This window comes from Kryptolebias marmoratus, linkage group LG12, assembly GCF_001649575.2.
Source record: "Kryptolebias marmoratus isolate JLee-2015 linkage group LG12, ASM164957v2, whole genome shotgun sequence".
Classification (NCBI taxonomy): domain Eukaryota; kingdom Metazoa; phylum Chordata; class Actinopteri; order Cyprinodontiformes; family Rivulidae; genus Kryptolebias; species Kryptolebias marmoratus.
Genome location: NC_051441.1, coordinates 23,989,448 through 24,013,623, shown reverse-complemented (window position 1 = coordinate 24,013,623; position 24,176 = coordinate 23,989,448). Strand labels below are relative to the sequence as shown.

At 37.8% G+C, this 24,176-nt stretch overlaps 1 protein-coding gene across 11 annotated transcripts; it reads left to right on the top strand.

Moving 5' to 3' along the window:
- Positions 1-1,416: 1,416 nt before the first annotated feature.
- On the top strand, positions 1,417-24,168 carry LOC108245362 (oxysterol-binding protein-related protein 7). 11 transcript variants are annotated; one of them, XM_025009570.2, is made up of 26 exons: positions 1,417-1,600; positions 1,754-1,810; positions 1,920-2,023; positions 4,094-4,322; positions 5,705-5,833; positions 7,785-7,838; positions 7,918-8,031; positions 8,149-8,313; positions 9,559-9,697; positions 9,831-9,949; positions 10,206-10,295; positions 11,208-11,297; positions 13,568-13,715; positions 14,624-14,757; positions 17,554-17,646; positions 18,494-18,674; positions 18,800-18,874; positions 19,088-19,302; positions 19,405-19,542; positions 19,612-19,675; positions 19,763-19,841; positions 21,317-21,461; positions 21,564-21,714; positions 21,917-22,043; positions 22,163-22,285; positions 23,437-24,168. In XM_025009570.2, exons 4-26 carry the CDS (start codon positions 4,134-4,136, stop codon positions 23,543-23,545), a joined length of 2,871 nt encoding a protein of 956 aa, XP_024865338.1. In that variant the 5' UTR covers positions 1,417-1,600; positions 1,754-1,810; positions 1,920-2,023; positions 4,094-4,133; the 3' UTR covers positions 23,546-24,168. The 11 variants fall into 11 exon arrangements, with proteins under 11 accessions (XP_024865338.1, XP_017287705.1, XP_017287708.1 ...); XM_017432216.3 differs by lacking the exon at positions 1,754-1,810 and having other exon boundaries at positions 1,923-2,023; XM_017432219.3 differs by lacking the exon at positions 1,754-1,810 and having other exon boundaries at positions 4,094-4,301.
- Positions 24,169-24,176: the final 8 nt, after the last annotated feature.

Sequence of the window (24,176 nt, the reverse complement as noted above, 5' to 3'; positions counted from 1 at the left end):
CAATCACAATGAACTCCAGTAGATGTCAATACAATATCAGCATAAAATGATTCATATTCACACTTTTGATAATTTTGTGGATATCTTGCACTCTTAAATAGCATATCACTTAATGTTAATACTTTGTTCTGTCTTATTCATAGCCAGAAAATGTAAAAAAGCAGTTTTAAAGCTTAAAAAAAAACTTTCTTTCTCATCTCCACAGCTGAATGAGTAGCAAAGCAGCAGCTAATAATAATGTTCCTTAATAGAAAATTTGGAAGACTTTGAATATCCCATCATCTACAGTCAAATTTATCATCAAAAGATATCAAGAAGCATGGCTTCGTAGTAGAAGAGTCCAGGTGCTAAACTGGCCTGCCTGCAAACACGGTTCACTTGCCATCCACCAATTCTGCAATAATTGAAAACATTTGGTGCATCATGGAACACATTGTATGAAAAACATTTCCTACAATGCTAGGTTATGTTGGATGGTTACATTTGGTTTTAAATTGTCCTCAGAAGCAGCTTGACTGCAGAAGAATATTTTGATATTAACTGATGAGCCTTTCACTGCTGGATTAAAGTTTCTGGTTCACGCTAGTTTGATTTTTTATTGCCTGGTGAAGAAGGCAAAAAGACAATAGAATTTTTGTTTTTGTCTGTGTGTGTGTTCTTTTGTCTATATTATTAGCAAAGTATCTTATGACTCAGTTGATGAATTTTGATGAAGTAATCACTGGATATTCCTCTACAACTGGTTAACCTTTGGTCTCAACCCCATTTAACATTAGCAAAAACAAAAAAGGCTTTGACTTTCTGAAACTTTCTGAAAGTAATTATTGGTTGTACATCAAGATAACTGCCACAGCTAACAGAATTAAAATAAAAACACGTAAATGGCTATAACTCAGCCAATTTTGTGAAAATTAAGCTTAACTTTGGTGTGGAAGTAGCTCAGAGTCATTCCCAATACATACTCTAAGTGCTAAAATATCTCAAAAGATCTCACAATATTGCATTGGATTGCACATATCATCCAAAAGGATCAAATGGACAGTAACTCCACCCCTTCTCAGCACAAGATGATTTTAGTCCAAAACTCTGGCATGAAACGTGGCAGGTAATATGAATTCCTTTAAGGAATGTATGTATATATATATATTTAATATATATAATTATATACTTTTTATTATTATCATTATTTTTATTATTATCCTAAAATTGCATCTATTAGTTTTGGCATGCATCAGATTATTCATTCTTTTAGTAACTAAGAACTGTTTGATAACAGATTGTTCCAGGTTTTATTTTGTAGAATTTGTTCCAGGGTTTGTCATGCTGGTGATGACAGAGCTGATCAGCCTGTCTGGTTAGGCAGAGCTGTTCTCCTTCCAGCCCCGCCCAGATACCTGCCGCCTGATATGAAACCACACTGACAAGAACTCTTCACTCAGGTGTGGCAGTGCTCTGTGGAAGGGACAAAAAACAAGAACTTCCTTTATATTTTTACTCATGTCACAATCTGCCTTTGTAAATCTACGGCTGCAATTTTAAAAAGAAGGAACTTAAGTACTCTTTGTGGACCAGGGCAAGCAGCTTGTTCTGAACAACACAGGTGGGTTTCATTTCTAAATTAACTTTGCATCTGGAGATCAGTTGTTGTTTAGTCTGGCTTACAGTTTGACTGGAGTGGACACAAACCACTCCACATACATATATTTTCACTATATGTATATGTAGAGAGAGTGGCAAAAGCTTTTTTTTGTAGGGAGGAGAACAAGCAGAAGATCATGTGATTTAAGTGGCTGACAGCCATTGGAATCTGGTCAGGCTCTGGAAACTGCAGACTGGAATTTCAACACTGAATGTTTCCTTGAACAGGTTGTGTTTTTCCTAAACTAACAGTAGTTGATGTTTTTTTCCTGTAAGGACAGCAGGAGCCACCAGAGTCAGGGCAGCAGATGGTGACTAGATATTGATCCTGATTTTATCTCTGAGAGAACTGAAAGGACAGGTTCAACATTTATTTTTATTGCTGGTAAGTAGAAACCTTGCATTACCTTTATGTTACATTACATTAGCCTTTAGACTGTGTGAATGGTAAGTCAGCATTCACACTATTTCCCTGTTTTTTCCAGACATTTTTTGGACGGTATCTACTTCAGCATACTTCCAGCTATCATAACCACTCATATATCAAGTCATTCAGGACATTGCAGTTATGGCCTTTTTTGTTTTTGCTTTTTTTTTTTAAAATTTCAATTAATAGAAGTTTTCACATCCTTTAAAAAAAAGTGTGCTCTTTGAAAATCTACCTCAGCATATTTGCTTCATTTTTAGGTTTAAGCTGTTTTGCTCATTTTGTCTATTAACTTCTGCTCTGGTGGTTTAAGCTTTAATAACTTAATTCCAACTTTCTTAACAAATTTCGCCAAAGCCATTCATGACTCACACTGCATTTTGCAGAAAATGCAAATTCTCATGTGAACTTTCTTTAAGAGATCATGGAAGCATAAACTCCAGTGACAGGAATGGAGGAGGGACATGGCTGTTCATTGAAAACAAGTTCTTTTGATTTCAAATGGTTGTTTTATAACGCACCACACAAATGATCATATATAGCACTTCTTAAGATGAACTAGATTTCACAAAGTATACATGCATATGGATGACTCACCTTGTTTTTCTCAACATAGACTGAGTTAATCACAGAACGTGTAAAGATACTTTTAAACTGTTTGGGTTGAACCACCTGAGCCACACCTTCACACTGAGCTCAGCTTTGTTCCTTTTTGAAAGCTGCTTACATCTTAAACCTGTGACTAAGACTTAATAAGTGAGATAAAAAATGGCTTCCTGTATTCCAGGATGTTGAGTTTGATGTAACATTAGTCTTACTTTTAATCTGAGATTTTCTTTGCTTGACATGTTGTTGTTTTGCTTTTGTCCCGTATCTTGTTATGCAGCTTTGAAATAAAGCATGAAAACTATACATCAAAACATCTGCTTGACTGGAAGTAGTGTGCTGTGACTTTTGGTAGCGGAATGTTGCATAACATAAACAAAACTCCCAAAGGAAAACAAATCTACAAAAATGCAGTGTGAATGTTGAGTGCTGAATGACTTTGCTGAAATTTGCAGTGAGTGAACTGAACTGAGATTGAACTGAGTTCAATAATAAAGTTCAGTGTTGAAAGCAGAAAGAGACATAAATGGCACATGAGATTAAATGGACAATATGGATGCACAAGGAAACAAAAAATTGACACACAAGGGTGACTAAAAGGACGGACAAGAAGACCTGTAAGCTTAAGGAGACACAAATAGAGCAAGTTTGCTGAAGTATATTTCAAAGAGCACATTGTTTTTGAAACCACCAGAAGGTGGTGAATAATGATGTATAATTTGTATAATTTTGTATAATCTGTGGCGCTGGTGTAATGGCAGCCTCACTTCTGTCAGCCCGCCCCAGGGTAGCTGTGGCTACAATGTAGCTTACCATCAGTGTGTGAATGTGTGTATGAATGACTGATTGTAGTGTAGTGCTTTGGGGTCCTTGGACTAGATAAAGGGCTCTACAAGTGCGAGCCATTTACCATTTATCGTCTTCTTTCACCCAGTGTGTCTCATTGCTTCAGGAGTGCAGAGTGCACAGCCAAGCTTTGATAAACTTCAGTTGTATAACAGCTCAAAACATTCTCATCAAAACTGGATGTGAAGGGTCTTTTTTTAACTTGTCATGTCTCCATAAAACACTGTGGAAACAAAAATTCATGAGTGATCATCTTCTGCTGGTCATGACTTTTTAGGATCTGACTTAAAGTTGTTTGCAGTGCGACTGTTTGAAGCTAAGTTTCAGTCTGTTTCTGTCTGCCTCTTATTAACTTGGCAGTTAGAGGGCAACAGACACAAATGTCTGATTACCATGGTAACTATGAGCCACTGACTGCAGCTTTAATATTTCCTTTGTTCTTGATTGTCTTTACGCTTCTTATATCAAAATGTTGGCATCTTGCAATCTGACAGTTAGGCTGGCATTTTAGCTACATTGGCACACTTTAACATTTCTTTAGAAAGTTTTAACCTCCTTTTCTTTGATCTCCCGCAGTGCAATGAGCTACAACTTGCCTTGAAGATTGTTTCTCACCATGCAAAACTACCCTCATCACATTGTACCAATGGACCCCCAGGTGTGCCCCCCCCCACTGAACAGCAGCCAATCTGTAATCAGCTATTTGGACAAGTCTCCTGTCAGCACGTTCAAACCCAGCCACTCCCGGAACAACAGCACCGGCTCATCCAAACAGTCCAGACAGGTCAGGAACCCCACATCACAGGTAGATTTTACTTAGTGTTCTACACAATTTTAGTTCTGTTCAAGAAGAAGGGGGGGAAACGCACCAAAAAAATTGTTTTATTTTAAAAAAGTTAAATTTCAAAACCCTAATCTGTATTCCATCACAATTGAAATACTTTGTGTTAGTCACATGTGTGAGTGGTGTTACGTAAGCGCTGCAGGTGTGAAAACTGAAAGCTAAAATTGTTTGTGAACAGGTTGTCCTGTTCAAAAACTCAGGAATTTCTGCTCTTTTTATAAAATGGCTCACAGGTGTTGGTAGAAAATTTCCGTTTATTTTTGTTGCCTGCTGCTGAAAGGTGAAGGCAAACAATGTTTTAGTCTGTCTGTGTGCATGTGTTCATGTGTCTCTGTTGGCAAAATATCACATGAACCACTGATTAGATTTTAGTGAAGCTTTCAAAAAAGTAATCATTGGATGTACGTCTACAACCGATTAGGCGCAGAGGGATATGGATAAAGGGATTTTACTGCTGGAAATGAGTCGCGTGTCCCCCCCCCCCCCCCCCACACACACACGTGACTGTTTTAAGACTGATCATACAAAACCTGTATTTAATTATAGATGTAACATCCCCTGAAGGAATGCATATCACCTTCCACCTTTCATACCAGAGTGTTAGACTAACATCCTCTTGTGTTGAAAAATGAAGGACTTGTTGCCATTTTGAGCAAACCTTGAAAATGGCTTCACACTCCAGTCTCGTGTCATATCGCAGAATGCCATGGAGTAAGTGTTGTTAATAATGCTCAACTACTATCACACCAAATTTTAGCTCCATCTGTATAATTGACCATTTTTGTGTTGGCTGACATTGATTTACTGTGGTGGCCATCTTGCATTGGAATGACTCCAAAAGTTAATCTGATATATAGATGTATAAACTATTACTTTCTGGAAGTTTCATTAAAATCCAGAAATTTGGTGGTTTGAGATACATCAATAGATATGCACAGTTGACTTCACGAGTTACTGGAGTCAGCTGGAGATCTTTTTTAAAACAAAGACCTCATTCGGTCAGCAGAACTTACAGTATGTGTCAACACAATCTCTCTTAAACTGACTGAATTATAGCTATTTTTGTTGTTTTAAATTTGGTTGGCTGTGGAAGACTTCTTGAATCAAACTGACTCCAAACTTTCATTAGTTGTAAATGTACATCCAATGACTACTTTCTACACGTCATTCAAATGTGTCCAGTGGTTCATGAGATATTTTGCTAACAGACACACACAGACACTGGCAAAAGGTGAAGGACAGATGATTTTTTTTTTTTTTTAATTTAGAGTAAAATGTTGAACCACATTGATACTTAAAAGATAATCCAAAATATCAAAGTGTTTTCTGTCTTTGTGTGTCAGTCTCGTGACTGGGAGGTGATGAATGACTCGTGTTCAGGTCCAGGCTCCTCTGTGGACCTCAGTATTCCTGGGATCTGTGAAGGCTACTTGATGAAGAGGAGGAAATACCCGCTCAAAGGTTGGCATAAGGTGAGTGTGGCACCCATCAGACCCCACAGCAGTTTTGTATGCTTCTTCTGTGCGACTGTAACATGAAGGCTGTTTGATATGCAGCCCAGTAGCAGTCTTTATTGGAAGTAAATGAAGTTCAAATTAAAATTAGAAAATTTAATATTTTCTGTACAAATGCAGTGTCAATGCTTAGTGCTGAATGACTGCTGAAATTTGTTGAAAAGCCTGAAACTGGGTTGTTGATTAAAACAAGTAGAAAAATGCTAAATTTAGCAAAACTGTAGCAAAAAATTCACTAACAACAACTGAAGCAATTATCTTGAGGATTTTAAAGAGCACACTAAGGATTTAAAGAAATCTCAGTGGATTTCTTTTAGAAGAAAATAAATGAAGACTGCATAGAGTTGAGTTATGGCCAAAACAGCTATTTATTACATTCTTTAGTAAAATAAAAACAGTTCTGAGCTAATAAGCTTGTTATGATATTCAAGATGTAAAAGTGGATGATTCTTAAAAAAGATCCCCTGATTGTGTGCTCCGTTTGAAATATTTAACAAAATCTATATTCATAAATAAATTTTAAAATTAAAGGCCTTTTATTTCCTAAAGTAATATGCATATCGCCTCCTGCCTTTTTAATGCCAGTTTTAGATTGAAATTATCTTATGATAATAAGGGACGAGTTACAGCTATTTTGGTCAAACCTTGGAAATGAGGTTATGCATGATCTCATGGGATATTGTGAAATCTTGCACAATTTGTCAGTGATCAGAGTTTGTTATGGATGACTTTCAGCTACTACCAGTCAATTTTTACTCTCTGTAAAATTGGTATATACTAATGTTTGTTTTCTAAGGTTGCTTAGCTGTGGCGGCCATCTTGAATAGTTGCAGAGGTACAGACTGATACATGCCAATGGTGCTGAGCCTGTTGAATGAATCTGTCCACCGGGTGTTCAGTACGCGTTTGGACTGACTAAACGTGCTGATCAGGAGGACTATATCATTCAACAGCCTCAGCACCATCAGCATGATGCAATCTATCTATGCTCAGTCAACACAATAACATGAATGTTGTTCAGTTGAGAAAATGGAGTCAAACTGAACAAATGGTGTTATGCAAAAGTGAAGCACTTTAATATTTGGTAATGTAGCATACTTTCACACCAGTATGTCAGTTTTGAGTCATTTTATAAGCGTGAAAAACAATCAAAATTGGCCCTTGTTTGGCTAGCAATTTGCTTAGCCTTGATGAAGACTTTAGGCCTTTTCTCCATGCTGTCACTATTGATAAGGTACTATTGATAACTATTAGACAGAACATGGCTCAAATCACCACTCTATCCCTTTTTAAGGAAAGAACTGAATGAAGCAACCTTCAGTTGAAATCAGAGCTGACTATGAACTTGGGTGAGGAACAACAAGAAAGCTTTACTTTTGTGCTAAACATTCTCATTTTAAACAATTTTACAAGAATAGGTAAATATGTGTAGGAAGGAAACTGTAGCTAAAAGCTAAAAATGAAGCAATTGTGTTTTTAAGTTATTTAAGTTTCCAAGTAATTAATTAATTTATGTAGTGGTGGTTGTGGGGGGTGTGCATAAAGTTAAATAATTCAAAAAGTATAAAAGTTACAAATACCAAAATTCATGCCATTTCCTGAAGAAGCTGGACATTTACTAATACCTGAATGACTAATAGCTGAAAGTATGCTGAAGTAGTTAATCCAAAAAAAAAATGTATGAAAGAAACTATTATCAGGAAAACAGTCTGACTGGTGACTCAATATTCACATAATTAAATTCCTAATAATTTCAGAAAAAAAACATCTGTCTGAGAAGCTGAGATAGTTTAATATGTTTTGCTTTAAAATGATTAACATAACCAGGTTGGTTGTTGTCTGGGCAATATGAATATTTAATGAACAATCTGACTGAGGCTGAATTTTCTAACACTTCGTTTGTTCGTAGAGGTACTTCCTGCTGGAGAGAGGAATCCTCAAATACTCAAAAACTCAACAAGATGTGAGTTCACTGATAAAGAAACAAATTGTACAGATCATACTCTTATTGGACAAGAGAAGAAACTTCCTGTTTGTTTCAGATTCAGAGAGGAAAGCTCCACGGCTCCCTGGATGTCAGCATGGCTGTCATGTCTGTGAACAAAAAGTCCAAACGCATCGACCTTGATGCTGGAGACAACCTTTACCACCTCAAAGTAAAAACATGTTCACAAAAAGATTTATTCATTAACAGTATGCTTAGTTTACTGCTATTTAAGTTTTAAATGAAATGTCCCACAGTCCTGACTTTCTTCTTTGCCTTTCTATTTCAGGCTAAGAGCAGCGATATCTTTTACATCTGGCTGACTAAGCTGTGTGCCCATCGAGTGTTCAGAAAAAATGAGGCGATGAGCGTCCATCGGGGCGTCCTTCATGCTCTGTCTCTGGGTCAGAGCACTCTGCCAGCCATGTCCTCTCTGAACCAGCAGAACTCAACCGTCAGTATTCATTGAATGCAATTCAGTTTACTGTTGTCCTGTTTCCTCTAGTTAATTTTTTTTTCTTTTATCTTTATTTTTTATTTTTTTTTGGGTGGGGGATTCTTTGGGGAATCGGGTCTACTTCTGAATACTTGTCTAATATTTGTCTTATGCTAATTTTAGCTTTTAGCTACTGTTTTGTTAAGTACCTTCTGTTTTGTTTATTTTAACTAACAATTCACTTTCGACAGAAGTACCTGTCCTCAGATCTGTTAGGCTCCATCATTCACTTCAGCTGATAATCATTTCTAAGCATATGGATATTGATAAAGGCCTAGCATTCCTTAAAGGAATGCATATCACCAGTTTTAAAATAAGATCATTTTTTATTAAGAAATGTCAAACCTTGAAAGTAACATTATACACCATCTCATGCATCAGTATGCACTGTTGATTAGCTGTGATGGGCATGTTGAACTGGGTTGACTCCAAAGGTTATTCAGTTGTAGATGGATACCCAATGAATGAACATTCTAAGAGTTTCATTAAGATCTGTCCATTGATTAATGAGATTTTCTGCTAACAGAGTTGACTGCAAGAATTAGGATCTAGCTGTGATCCTAGATCTGACTGTGACTCTGACTCGATATATAAAAATGAGAAATTTGTATTTTTTTCATGAAAATGCATTGTAAATCCTGAGTGCTGAATGACTTTATTGAAATTTGTTTAGGAAGCAAAAACTGAATTGTCAGCTAAAATGAGTAAAACAGAAGATAATTGGCAAAACTGTAGCTAAAAGCTAAAGTGAGCAAGATGGAGCCTAAAAGCTAAAAGGTGCAAGTTTTTATAATCGGATCTTATGGGTGTAAGATCAGGACATGTTTTGAGAATGACTCTGTTACTACCACATCAGATTTTAGCTCAATAGCTGTAAAAATGGCTAAGTTGTAGCTATTTTCTGTTTGCTAAGGTCTCTTAGCTCTGGCAGCCATCTTGAATGGGGGAAGTTAATCAATTGTAGATGTACATTCAAGGAATATTTTAAATTTCATTAAAAGCAGTCCAATCTTTTATGATTTTTTTTTTTTCTTTTTTTTGCTAATGTTACAAACAAATACGCAGGAAAAAACCCATTGCCCCTTTGGTAGTGGGTGAATTAAAAACATAAATATGTATAAAACAACTTAGTTTAAGTCATGTCTTAATGTGTGGAACACATTGTGTACAGCAGTTTTTAATTTTGCTCCTGTTGTTCTTTAGCTTCCTCAGTATGCTAGTTCAGCATCTGTATACCATCCAGAAAATATAAGCACCACCCATGCCACCTCATACCCAGGTGTAAGCAACAAGGTGTCAGCTTGGCTGCAACAGACCCACGACATTGATGCAACCACCAACGGTGAGAGAGCTGAATGTCATCTAGAACAGAGTGATGTTTGATTGGAAACATGGTCCATATAATGACCTACAGACCTTGTGTGTTGCCTTTAGCCAAACAAATTTTCTTCCGTGACTTGTGATTTGTGTAACAGACCTCACTCGCAGTCAAGCCGAGCTGACTGAACTGGCTCAGCTGATCCAGAGGCTTCATTGGCTAGAAGGAGGCCTGCCAGTAACAAATACTGACCTGGAGATGAGAATCAGCATGCAGGTGAGTCACCTGGGGTTCATTGTTTCTTAAGAAGGTGTTCTAGTGCTGCTCCTTTCACTTTATTACCCATTTAGCACCATGGTAGATGATAAACAGGGTCGTTAGGGTCTTTGTTTGCCCTGCTCGCAAGAAATATTTTGGTCACATGAATAAAAGTGTGAATTAAAAGGAAAATGACTGGGTATCAAGTCTAATGCTCCATTGTAAGTCTTGGAAAACAGAAATCTGAGACCTCCTGGTTGTCTCTCTGAACCAGGCAAATAAAGACCCTGACGAATCTCAGGAGGAAGGGGTGGGGGGAAGTCACAAGCTGGAAGTGAACCCTGCTGGACTCCTGAACCAAACTGTATGTTTTTTTAATTATAATTGTGTCTGAGATCTGAGGGGTATGGGTACACTTTTACTGGGTGAACTAAAACAAATGCAATATTTTAGCTGAACCACTCTGAGGTGCAGTTCATTACTTAACTGAAGTGAAACTTACAAAACTTGCTTCAGTCCTTCACAATAAGACTCAAACATGAACACCTCATATTAACCTAAAACACTTTGAAGACCTTATGCTTTTAAAAACAACCTACGTTATTGTTCTCCAGTAAAACAGAAACTGCAGCCTAGACTATCAGCAATTTTAAGAGTATTTAGAAGTCAACCCTACAGCTCCCATGTACTTCGCAAGAAGGAAGAAATTGTTCTCTCTCTCCCAGGGCTGCAAGGGAAAAAAAAGATCTGCAAATGATAAGTTGTGGAAAGGGTAAGCCCAAGTAACAAACCTCCAATTGGACAAGTTCAACTAAAATGTGTTGATCATGTGGTGTTTTCCCAGTAAAGGTGCTCCCACAAACCCTGGATACAATGCTAATAAAAAATTGGAGCAAATACAGTTAAGTTCAGGGGCACAACAGGGTTCACTTCCTCTAGAATAAGCCTTAAAAGATTACCATTTTTCTCTGTAAATCAAGCGACCACTTTTTCAAAAATCTAGTGGCCACTTTATTCTGGAAATGAAGTTCTCACTGTCCTTAAAAGTTTGACTAATGTTGAACTGGAAGAGAACAAAAAAATATATATTTTTTTCTTTTACACACAGTTGTAGAATAAAAACAATGAAAACAAATACTTCAATTGGAACTGTGTAAGGCCTGTTGGACAGGAATTTGTGTATTTATAAATGTTGAAACATCTCTGTGTGTGTGTGTATGCATGTATGTAGATCAACAGAATTGCAGTGTGTAACAGTATTTATTTATCTTTGAAGAATCTCTCTTTGGAAAAGCCCAAGAAAAAGTCAGGGAAGGTGTTGGGTCATTCCAGGACTTTGTCTCGTGTTGAGGCCATGGGAGGAATGGTAAGATTGTTAATAATAAACTTAAATATAGAAACGCATAGTTCACCTCAACATCCATCCTGTAATTCTCCACTCAGTGATAAGTGAACTCTCCATTTGGATCATTCTGTATAAACTTAGCCACTGCTTCCAACTTTAAAAATGTACTACTTTCTGTTTTTCTTGTAAATAGTGAATTTTATACAGCACAATGATTTTAAGTGGTCTGTTCTAACAGTCAGTTTGACTGTTAGAACAGACCACTTAAAATCATTGTGTTACACAAATACGTGTTAATGAGCATGACTTTGAAATCTGAGCTATAAAGAAAATAATAAAATATGAAATTTTAACCCAGGTATGACATAAATCTAGCGCATCACTAGGCAGCAACAGTTTTGCAAATGGTATTTGTGATGGAGTCTTCAAAATGGTTGCAGGGGTTCTCAATCTCTTTGCATGAGTAGCAGAGGTTTGGAGACTTGTTGCTTGAATTTCAAGCATGTTCAAAAAATAAAAATGTGCATCTCAAACCCACCTTAATTTTGTCACATCATCTTCAACATGTCTCTCATTTTCTGACACTTATATGTGGTCAGATTGCTTGGGCAATGGGTTCAGGAGGGAAACCCAGACATCTCTTTCCCCAGTGACACTCTTCAGGTCTTTCAAAGGGATCCCAAGGCATTCCCAGACTAGAAGGATATATAATCCCTCCAGCAAGTTCTGGGTCTGCCCTGGAGTCTACTCCCCATGGGACATGCCCGCATCAAAGAGGCATTCTGATGAAATGATCGCATCACCTTAACTGACTCCTCTCAATGTGAAGGAGCAGCAACTCTACTGAGGTCCTCTTGGATGATGGAGTTTCTCACCTTATCACTGTTGATGAGACTGACCATCTTACAGAGGAAGCTTGTTTCAGCTACTTCTATTTAAGAGCTTGTTCTTTTGGTCATGACCTATATCTCAAAACAATGAGTGAGAGTTGGAACTTAGACAGACCAGTAAATTGAGAGCTTTGCCTTTTGATTTCTTCACCATGCCAGACTAAAGCAGCATCTTCATCACTGCAGATGAGGCCCCAGTCTGTCAAGGCATCTCCCGTTCCATGCTACCACCACTTGGTAACAAGACTCCCAGATACTTGAACTCTTCTGCTTGAGGCAATGACTCATCTCCAACCCCAAGGGAGCATTCCACTTCTTTCTGAGTGGTTAAATATTTATTTAAAATTTTAAATGACAGATTTGGACCACTTTTTCAATAAAGTGTGCTCTAGTGAATAAATCATAAAAGAAGAGTATGATGGGAGGAAGAGGGCAACAAAATATTGTGCACATGAAAATGAGCTGTGATTTTCAAAAAATGGCTGTGCAAAATGCAGCCACGCTGGTTGCTGGTTACTTGGTCACAAACACTCAATTCAGTAAGACTGCAACTGAAAATTTGCCTATTTCCTCAAAGTTTTCTTGCAATTTTGTGCCTTCAACTGGTTTACGACAGTTTTCAGCCTTTGGGCACATCAATATAAAAAATAAACAATTCCCTTCCCACCCTCCGCGGGTGGTCTTTGTTTCATCCTCTGAGCTCGGGTCCTCTACCAGAGGCCTGGGAGCTTGAGGGTTCTGCGCAGTATCTTGGCTGTGCCTAGAACTGCACATTTCTGGACTGAGATGTCTGATGTTGTTCCTGGGATCTGTTGTAGCCACTGCTCCAGTTTGGGGGTGACTGCCCCTAGGGCCCCGATGACCACAGGCACCACTGTGGTCTTTACCTTCCAGGCCTTTTCCAGTTCCTCTCTGAGGCCCTGGTATTTCTCCAGTTTCTTGTGCTCATATATATATATATATATATATATATATATATATATATATATATATATATATATATATATATATATATGACTCCTGAACATAGATGATACTGCTCTAACATCTAAAAGTTTAACAAGGAAGATGAGTACCTCTCCAAAAAACACACAACAGAAAATTCTAGTTTTGTGACAAATCTTTATGTTAGTAGTTCAGAAAACATAAATTGGTATAATGTATTCTATGAAGCGCACACACGCCTCATGGTTTCTTCTATAATTTCTTCTGCTACATTTGTTATAAGGAGCAAACGAAGTAAAACACTTCTGCTTAGAAAATTGTATTTTGTACACTTCAACTCTGTTCTGAATACATACTGAACCAAAAGACACTTGGCAAAATTAGCATTACAGCCCTAATGCATCAAATCTCCCATTGTAAGTAATTAACTTTTCCTCTTCTTTCTGTCTTCCTTAGTTCACTTCAAGCCACCTGAGCACCAACAGTCTGGCGACATCAGTTCAGTCCATACCAGACTATGTTTACACCCAGCTGTCCAATCCTCAGGCCACCTCACCTGAGACCAAAAAACTCCATCAAGACATCTGCAGTCTGTCTCGGCAGAGTAAGATTTTCTCTCTTTCAGATTCTTGCATTTGTTATTGTTACACCGGTGCATGTTCAGTGATACTTATTTTGTTACTGACTGTGGGTCATGGGGAAGAAATGGCATGGGAACAGCTTGACCTCAGAACATTAATGAAATATTATTAAACTGAGCATGCCTTAAACAAAATGAATCTCCCCTGACGTTCATCTCTCTCTTCAAATGAAAAGTCCTAATTACAGTTTTAATGGACAAAAATAAATGTTTTGACTAGTTGACTGTTTATCTCCCGCTGCCAAAGTCAAAGGGTGATAATGCTTTTGCCTGTGTCTGTGCATTTGTTAGCAAAATATCTCATGAACTAGTGGACCGATTTTAATGAAACTCTCTAAGTAATAACTGAATGTAACACCACAACTGATTAACTTTTGGAGTTATCCCAATTTAAGATGGCCACCACAATTTACTGACATTAGCCATCACAAAAATGTCAGTCAATTCAGTCAGTTTTACAGATGCTGAGCTAAAATTTGGTGTCGTTGTAGCTTAGCATCATTCCCAACACATTCTGAACACTACACATTGCACAATAGTTTGCTTAAAAATTTTTCATTGACTTTTGGAATCATGTGTTCGTTGGTGTGGTTCACGAGATATTTTTCTATCTCAAAGTAAACATTGGCTGTACTTTTACAACTGCTTAACATTTGGAGTCGACCTAATTCAAGATGACAACCACAGTTAATTGAATTCAGCCAACCAATAAATGACTAAACTCAGTTTACAGATGCTGAACTAAAATTGCGGTACACATTTTAAGAGCTAATGAATCACACTAGATCTCACAATATTGCATTAGATTGTGCATAGAATGCAAGGAACTTAATTTTAATGTTACTAAGTGTTTAAATGTTCTAATATTACAGTTCACGCTTCTCTGAAGTCCATTCATGAGGTTTTGACCTTAGAGAGCGAGAGACTGAGGCAGGCTTGGGTCGGGCCGGACCTGAGGCAGAACACCTCTCAGCAGTTTACTACGCTCTGCACCACCTTGTCTGAGGTAACACACCTGTAGAGGACCTGACACAAGTTACACTAGGTCACCTGCCCTTAAGGAGGAAGAGCAGTTATCTGTCAGTAGGAAGGTTGGCAGTTTGGTTTTAGTTTCCTCCATCATATGTTGAAATGTCTTTTAATCAAGACACCCATGCACTGAGTGGTTAGTAAGAAAAGCTCTATTTATCTGCAGTCCATTTCCTGTTTAGCTTCACAGAAACAAATAATGAACCGGATCACTTTTTCACTCCATCCACTTTATTTTTCACCAGGTTTTTAAGACATTAGTTTCAGCCTGTAGAAAACAAAGAATGCCAAGCCCTGTGTGTGTATATGTGTGTGTGTGTGTGTGTGTGTGAAACTGTTCAGCAGGTTTGGGCTGTTTGAAGGCAGGGTACAAACACACCTACACATAAAGACACAAAAGGACAGTCGCACACTGAAACTGACTTCTTGCTTCTTTCGTGTTCCTGCATGTTTGAACCATCTGTCCTCAGTTGTTGGAACTTTGGGCCTTAAAGTGGAGCTGGCTATTTACAATATGTTTATGACCCACACAGAGCCAGAGCCAGTAGTTTGGGCAGTGACCTAAATGTTGTTTTGAAAACTTGGTCTTCAGTTTTCTGGTGAAAATACAGATTGTGTTTAGATTGTCAGTGTTATCCAATGGCTATTATTTTGTTGCAATGAGATTTGTAAAGGTTCACTCATTTTACAATGAGTTAAATAAGTAAACAAAATCTACAAAAATTTATTAATTTAAAAAAATTTATACATGAAGCCACAAAACACATCTTTTGTGTCACTGCCAAAAACATTAGCTAGGTCTGTGTGTATACAGTAAAATGTAAAGGTTCAGGAATTTACTTATAAAGCTATATATTTCTTTACACCTTTAATACTCATTTCAGACTTTTGTGAAAAGTGTGAAATGCGTATGCCTTTGTCATATTGTAAAACATATCCATAAACTGTAAGCTTATGGATATGTTTATACTGGGTAAACTACAAAATGCATTACTATGCGAGGTATTACTCTGGCAGCAGCACCAAGACGACAGTATAACTCACAACTGCTTCACAATAAGAGTCTTAAGTTGAGTGGAGATGGATACCAACTCCCCCTGGACTCTGAAAGGAAAATTGGGTAAAGAGAATGGATGGATCTATAGCATCAATTTCCAACAAGTCTTCCCAGGGCACAACACAACAAAATAAGTGCAAATTAAATTCAAAGCAGATCCAGATTCAAATCTTGTTAGTCAATTAAATCCAATGATACAAAATAACCACATACAGTACATCAGACAAGGTTTTGCAAATTAACATTTCATAAAAAAAACAGCAGATTCCATCAAAATTTCCATGAAAGCAAAAGTAGGAATGAAACGCGTTCCCTTTAACAGGATGGAAAACTTCAGAAGAATCAGTTGTTGCATTTAAGATTCTCTAAACATTTGAAACTTAAGAAAAAAAACAACAACAACAAAAAAATGACACAATTACCTTAGCATAGGCTTCAACTTTATACCCAACCTGTGAATGCTACAGATGAACAGCAACAAAGTCACAGGGGAAGGTTGTAGCTCACTTGGCTTTGACTGTTAGGAAAATGTTCTGTTGCAATCTCTCTGCAACCAAGTGACCAGTGGCCCATGCAGCTGCGTTTTGCACAAGCAGTTTTCAAAAATTGCTGCTTTTTTCATGTACATGACTTGCAAAACTGTATTTTAAGCCACACACATTATAGCCACCTCAGCTAGTTTTGTACTAAACTTGGCAGATATTCTTACACTTAATTTACAAGAGTACACTTTTAAAAATCAAGGGAGACTGATTCAGGCCTCTTTTTCCTTAATGTTTACCATAGGTGTGGTTTTCTGTTTTCTGTCAGAAGAGATTACCATTCAGGTGTCAAAATACAGCTCTAGCATTCTTGAGATGGGTTGGAGATGCCCACAACAAATTTTCTCAGAAAAAATTGTCACCCAAATTTTCTAAACATGTTTAAAATTCAAGCCCCAAGACTGCGTGACTCGTGTGAAGAAATTGAAAACCCTCACAAATGTTTTCAGACATTTTGGAAAGTCCCTTTTGAATTCTGTTTTCCGACTAGTTGCCAACAGTTGTCGCCCGGTGAGATGCTATCTTTAAAATGCCAAACCACCACCAACAACAACGCAGTTATGCTAAGGCCATAAGGCACAAGTGATTGTTGGGCCATAGTGCACTGTAACTTTGCCACACTTCAATCCATATGCATAACCTTCAATAGGAACACACCAGGGACATTATAGGTATGCTATAGACATTACAAGACTTGACACTTCACAAAATGCTCCTTTTTTCATGTTTAGACTCGTGCAAAAGGAATTTGTGGATACGTCAGCATACTTGGCAAAATAAGAAACAGTGTTACAAAAGCTTTTAGTTACAATAAAATTACTGTCTTACAGTTACAAACAAAAGGCAGAAAAATGTGTTGTTCAAGGTACTCTGTCCGATACTCTTAGGTGCAGCTGGAGTAACAAGAAAAGCAACAAGTCCAAATTATGTCAAGTTGTATGCAATCTAACTCAGTCAGAAACTGATTTTAGGATGGACAAAAAATACATGGACAAACTTATTAGGAAGCAGGTTCTCTGTCACTGTGTGGAATAACTGACTGTCTCATTAACACAAAATGCTCTGAAGGCTGGCATTCCATTCATTTTGTTGTATCTTCTGTTTCTTCTGCATCTTTCCTGCATGGTCTGGTCTGTGCTTGGCTGCATGTCCATGTCTGTCTGTGCACATGTAGCTTGACATCCAGTCCCATCACACCAAAGTCCACTCACTTTCCCTGTCCTCTGACTCTTCTGAAGAATCCTTCTGCACTGTCCGTCCAGACCAGGTGTGTACTGCATTGTGCCAAATGTTTTGAAAACATAATAAAAATGTTCCTGTAAAGTTATCACAATTTTTCCCATCTTCCCTTGAGATATTTTGATAGCATGGCGTATTTTGGCCCCAAAAAAAGTTAATACAAATTAATGACAGATTGTTTATAGGTGTTTAATGAGGTAAGTCACTTTCAGTTCCTACAGTTCTCCTTTCAGTCCTCACAGAGCAGCATCCTAAAATAGTTTCAGAAAAGCTGACACTTGCGATCAAAAATTTACGGTCTACAAACATGAACTCAACACATGTTTATAATCTAGATTTATGTACAGTATATACATATGTGCAGTACATGTGTAGTCTACGTATACTGAACGTACAGTATTTGCATATCAGTTTCCGTCCTTCAGCTGCTCCTGCAGGGGTTGCCACAGTGAGTGAACTCGCACAGAAGATTTGGCAAAAGATTTTTTGCTTGATGCCCTTCCTGATGCAACCTGGGCTCTAACCTGCAGCCTCAGAATTACGAGACTGCAACACTGACCAGCAATCGACTGCACCTCTCTTGTACAGTATATGCATAGTGCAAATGTATATAGTCTATATATACTGTATGTGTGGTCTATACATATGTACAGTACATAATCTATATGTGTGTATATATATATATATATATATATATATATATATACACACACACACACACAGACAGATACTCTATGTACCTTGTGTGTATGCATGTATCTTCTTTCTCCATCTCCCCATTTACAACATAAAAATCCGTTTGTTTGTGTTTTGAATGGTAGAAATGTAGTTTAAAAGAAAAATTCCTAATATCTTTTAGCCGTGCTTCCTTACAGAGGACGCCATCTATGGGCCGTCACAGTCATCGTGCTCCCTCAGTGGCTGAGTCCATGGCAGAGTATTTTGATGCCAGTGAGGTGATCATGTGTGAGACCTCATCAGAAGCTGAAGCTTCAGATGAGTCAGGCCTGAGTGACGTTACAACCACGAGCAACTCAGAACCTGAAGAAGGCCATTGTAAGTATTTACAAATTGTCAGAACCAGCTTGAATAGTTCTGGTTCTTTCTCAGAGAACATAACAGAACAGGTCATATATATATATATATATATATATATATATATTTTTTTTTTTTTTTTGTAGCATCTACTACTCTGAGCTACAGAGCAAGCCTGAACAGTGCAACTGACAAACCAAACCTGGTGCGCAAAGATACAGGTAACATATTGTCTTGGTAACACATCATGGTGATGTAAGCTGTGTACAGATCCAACAATATGTTGCTAGACCTTTTAACTTGTGAATAAAGTGTATGAATGTGAATTGTGGACAATATTTACAGATTTTTTTGGTCAGCCATCACTTTTTGTGTGTTTTCTTTTAAAGAAAGTTCTTATAACATTTTAGCATTTCTGTGTTGCTGTAATCCAGGCCGCCGGACTACTCTTCCCGCCTCAGGATCAGACAACAGCCACATTGGAATCATGACCATCTTGTACAATAACATTGGGAAAGACCTGTCTAGAGTCTCAATGCCAGTTGCTCTCAATGAGCCACTTTCTTTGCTTCAGAGACTTAGTGAAGAGCTGGAGTACCCAGAGCTGCTGGACATCGCCAATCGCACTGATGATCCATATGAGAGAATGGTGAGTTTTGATTACTTTGATTCCTAAACAGCTGGGGATAAGACTAAAGTACATGGCGTATAAGGTCTATTTATCATTGACAAGAAGTATGAATGTTTGTAGGTTTATGTGGCAGCATTCTCCATCTCTGGTTATGCCTGGGCCACCTGGAGAAATCGCTACAAACCCTTCAACCCTGTTCTTGGCGAAACGTATGAAAACTACAGAGAGGACAGAGGATTTCATTATATCAGTGAACAGGTAAGTATTTGTGAAGGACACTCCTTATGTGCTGTAGAAAAGACTGCAATGCTATATTGTATGTTTCAGGTCAGCCATCATCCACCCATCTCTGCCTGTCATGCAGAGTCAGAAAATTTCACTTTCTGGCAAGGTAGGAGTTTTGCATTTCCTTCTCATGGCCTAGTCTTCTGAGATGTGAGTTTGGGGAACATAACCTACATGTTTTGTCTGCTTTTAGATCAGAGATGGAAGAACAAGTTTTGGGGAAAGTCTGTGGAAATAATTTCTTCAGGACTGGTCAATGTTACCCTCCCCAAGTGAGTCATTGTTAGTTTTAATCATATCAGTCAAGTCAAAAAGTCAAAGCTAATGCTGAGTTTTAACAACAGTATTATTCAAATGCAAATTATATCATGNGGGGGGTTCTAGGGGTTTTATGTATGTATAACAGGTTCTAAAACTATTCTAATCTAATCTCACATGTACAAAAACTGATTCCACCAACTGATTCCTTTGTTTTGATAAACAAAAACAAAGCCAAAATAGAAAATGTGTGTAGAAGTCCACCCCACAATTCAGCAGCTTGTAGATCCTTCTGTAGCAGCAATAGCACTTAAGAATGGTTTTCTGTGTGACCTTAGCAGTCTTTCACATGGTTGTAGAAAGATTTTGTCCCAGCCGTTTTACCAACATTGCATTAGGTTTGCAGACACCTGCTCCTGTACAACTCTCACAATAGCATTTCAAACAGATTGAGCATATTGACTGGACCTTTACTCTTTTCATTTTAAGCCATTCTGTTGTAGATTAGCTGCTGTGTTTGGGATCATTGTCCTGTTCCATCTTGACCCAGTTTTGTCCAATCTGTCAGACAGATGGTCTCACATTTTACTCTAGAGTCCTTTGGTCTACAGAGGAGTTCATGGTTGACTGAATAACTGCAAGGAGCCCAAACCATCAGCCCTTCACCACTGTGCTTGACAAATAGTCTGAGGTGTTTGTGCTGATATGCTGTTTGGTGTTCTCCAAATGTGCTACTGTTATAAGTAAACATTTCTACTTTAGTAAAACAACATCCTTTGAACAAATGAGACCAGACTTGTGATTCATTTAGAGGCAACTTTACAAAACAAAGCTGCAATGTTCTTGTTGGAGAGAAGAGGCTTTCTCCTACAACCCTACCAAACAAGACATAGTAGTTCAATATTTTTCTAATTGTCCTTTTATGACCTTTAACATTTTAACCTGATACCTGAGGCCTGTAGACTCTGAGATAGACAAATGACAAAAAATAATTTAAAAAAATAAATGAAACAAGAACTCTGAGTATTACATGGTATGACCTTGGGGTGACTTTTTTTTTATTATTTATATAATGCTCCATCCTTCAGTTGGTAGGCAACCTCCCTACCACTTCACCAAAGTTTTTTCCCATGACATATACAGTACTGTTTGGAAACTAAGCTGCAGTTTGACTATTATCAGACTGTGCATGTTAGGGCCTTTTATGCTCTCATAGGTGAAGCAAAGTCATTGTCCATTAATTCCATTATTTAAATCTCTGCAGTTCAAATCTCTAGCCAGGTCTACAGTATTCATACATCATTAAATCTGTGATGTGGTCTGTTGAGGATCATGTTGTTTATGCTCCAATATGTGTATCTTTAATTTCATATGTAAATATTTAGTTTTACATTGACCTAGCATTTAGTGCATAGATTGAATCATCAAAATCTGTAAAAAGATACCATTTTCTTTTTTGTAAGTAATGCAACATTGTATGTGTATGCAGGTATGGTGATCACTATGAATGGAACAAGGCAGTGACCTGTATCCACAATGTGCTGAGTCAGCAGCGGTGGCTGGAGCATTATGGCGAGGTTGTCATAAAGAACACAAAGAGCGACGAGTGCACCTGCAAGATTACGTTCGTCAAGGTGAAGACATGATAATTTCTTCCTGATTTGTCCTCCCATCTGTTACCACTTGTTCAGATGTCTAGGTGAATTGTCCTTCATTATCCAATCTCCATTTTACAGTCTCGTTACTGGACCTCAGACAACAGTAAGAATGAGGTTCAGGGTGTGGTCCTGAACCGGGCCGGAGAGGCGGTTCATCGGTTTGGAGGTCTCTGGCATGAAGGCATCTTCTGTGACACTCTGCCAACACCAAAGTGCATCTGGAAGCCTAGTAAGGCGCTCAAATTTCAATCTGAGTGCTAAAAAGACCTCACTTGTACAGCTAAAAATATTTACACTGGTTGGAATTTTTAGTTTTTTAGAAACTAAACGTTATAGTTTAAAACCTCAGAATGAAATGGCCTGTTTAGGATTTTAGTCCATCATCCATCAATCAATCAATCAGTCTTCAGATGAATGTAATTTCTGTTCAGATGTGCAGCCTGATGACTACGCACAATACTATGGTTTCTCACGTTACGCCAGAGAACTAAATGAACTGACCCCAGATCTGATGGGTGTCCTCCCACCTACAGACACACGATTCAGACCTGACCAGAGGTATTTATACTTTTTTATTTTGTAGTAGTACTACAGTGTCTTTCTGAGCTCAGCTCTAATCTAATTCTGAACACTCCTGCCCACATCCCCTCCTCGTCCTCCTCCTCCTCCTCCATCAGGCTCCTAGAAGCAGGGAAAGTGGCAGAGGCAGATAAAAGGAAGGATGAAGTGGAGGAAAAGCAGAGAGAACGGAGGAAAGAGATGGCCAAGAAAGGGGAGGAGCACATCCCTCGTTTCTTCAGGTAAAATATATATTAGATATATTCTGTGAATCCCTTATTAAGTACAGTTTAATTACTTTTAGATATTTAAGACCTTGGAAATTCTTTTGTATAATCTTCCCATTTACAGTGTCCTGAAAAAGTATTCACACCTTGAATGGGACATTCTCACACATGATTATGTTTTGATCTGATCCATTCCATCGTAGCTCTAGCTGGATGTTTCAGGTTGTCCTGCTGGAAAGTGAAGCTCTGTTATAGTCTCAAGTCTTTTATGCATTTTCATGTTAAGGATTAAAGATAAATGCATTAGAAAAATAAATACTTGAACATACAGCAAGATGTAATTCAGCAAGAGTCAACACCTGAAAAACACAGAGTTATTTTTTTCTTTTGTTTTTCTTGTAACAAGAGCAATGTCCTGTTTATTTACATGGAGGAGGCGAGACTTAAAACATGTACTGGGACCAGCCCACAATAAAGCTGGTCCTGCTTTGGCTTCAACTTCCAGGTTCCACTCTGAGGTCTCCTTATATTAATAATGTTTGGTCAGCAGCCTCAGTCATTTATACTAGTACAGCCACTGCCTAAAGGTGCTAGCTTCTGTCAGTGGGTGTAGGACTTGTAATACATTTTCATCATCATTTTTCTTAATTACTAACACTACATTTATTTGTTATACAATATTAAAGGCCTAGTGTTCCTTGAAGGAATACATATTGCCCACAGCCTTTCATGCCTAAAATCATTGTATGTTGTGAAATGGCAGTGGTCTAGCTGTTGGTGAATGTCATGAAAAGAATGTTATACATGATCGGTTGGCGCTCAGAGTATGAGTTGTAAATGACTGTTTTAGCTCAATGTCTGTAAATGTCTGCCATTTTTGTGCCAAGGTAAAATACCTTTGGCAGCCATCTTGATTTAGCTTGACTCTAAAAATTATTTGGTTGTAGATGTACATTTTTGCTAACAGACACGGGCAAAAACACTTGCCCTTTCACCTTTTGGCGGCAGGTAATAATCACCTGCTGCTAGTTGTCAGTTTAATGCATGCAGTTGGTCATTTCCAAAACTCTGCAAGGTAGTAAATAGCCATATTCCCCAAAATGCTGGAATACTTTGTAGTTCAGATGATTTAGTTGTGATAAATTTCCCTTTCTTTTTTAAAACAGAAAAGCTCTGGATGAAGCTGGCAGAGAGGTGTGGCTGTATAATGGAACCTACTGGAAGATTCGCAAAGATCCAGGCTTTTCTAATACCGAAAACCTGGACTTGTGGTAGAGCTGGTGCCACGGCTGCGTGAATGAAACCAGCTAGATCCTCCACTCTTTGGAAACATGAAATGTAACTTTAATGGATTAGTAACTTTAAGCCCTCAAAGACACTGGCAGTTAAGTATAAGATGTTTAAAAGCATGAATGAACCTCAAGTGAGGATATGCTTCAGAGGTGAGGTGCCACTGTCAAACAAAGGAATGATGAAGTGGAAGGTCTTCCTGCTTCTAGCCTTATTTGTTCCCAAAATATTCATTGTTTAAAACAAACTATAAAGTTGATTTCATTTTTTGATAGAACTTTTAAAAAAGTTTTAGTAAAAATTTCCATATGTATGTACTTTGTTCCATATTTGTAGGTGTTCCATGGCTGAGGGAGTTGGTGTTTAAGATAAAACTGCTGTTGCTTTGCTTTTTCTAAGTGGGTCTCACAGTCAGTAGTTAAATGCATTTTTACTGTCTTACTTTGGTTTTACACACAATGATTCCATTTGTTTTAATGTTATATAATGAAATCTATTGTTTACCATCCTACTTTCCTCTTGCTTAAATGAGCTGAAGACTGGGATTTTGTCTTGATGCATGCTCAGTTGTTTTTACTGAAAAATAAAATTTTACAAAGAAAAGATTACTATTAAA

Bases quoted from the DNA above. Each gene is read 5' to 3' on its own strand.
- LOC108245362 (XM_017432217.3), top strand. From the start codon at position 4,134: ATGCAAAACTACCCTCATCACATTGTACCAATGGACCCCCAGGTGTGC. The intron at 8,032-8,148 runs GTAAAAACATGT...TTTCTATTTCAG, and splicing joins ACAACCTTTACCACCTCAAA to GCTAAGAGCAGCGATATCTT. The intron at 21,462-21,563 runs GTGAAGACATGA...TCCATTTTACAG, and splicing joins GCAAGATTACGTTCGTCAAG to TCTCGTTACTGGACCTCAGA.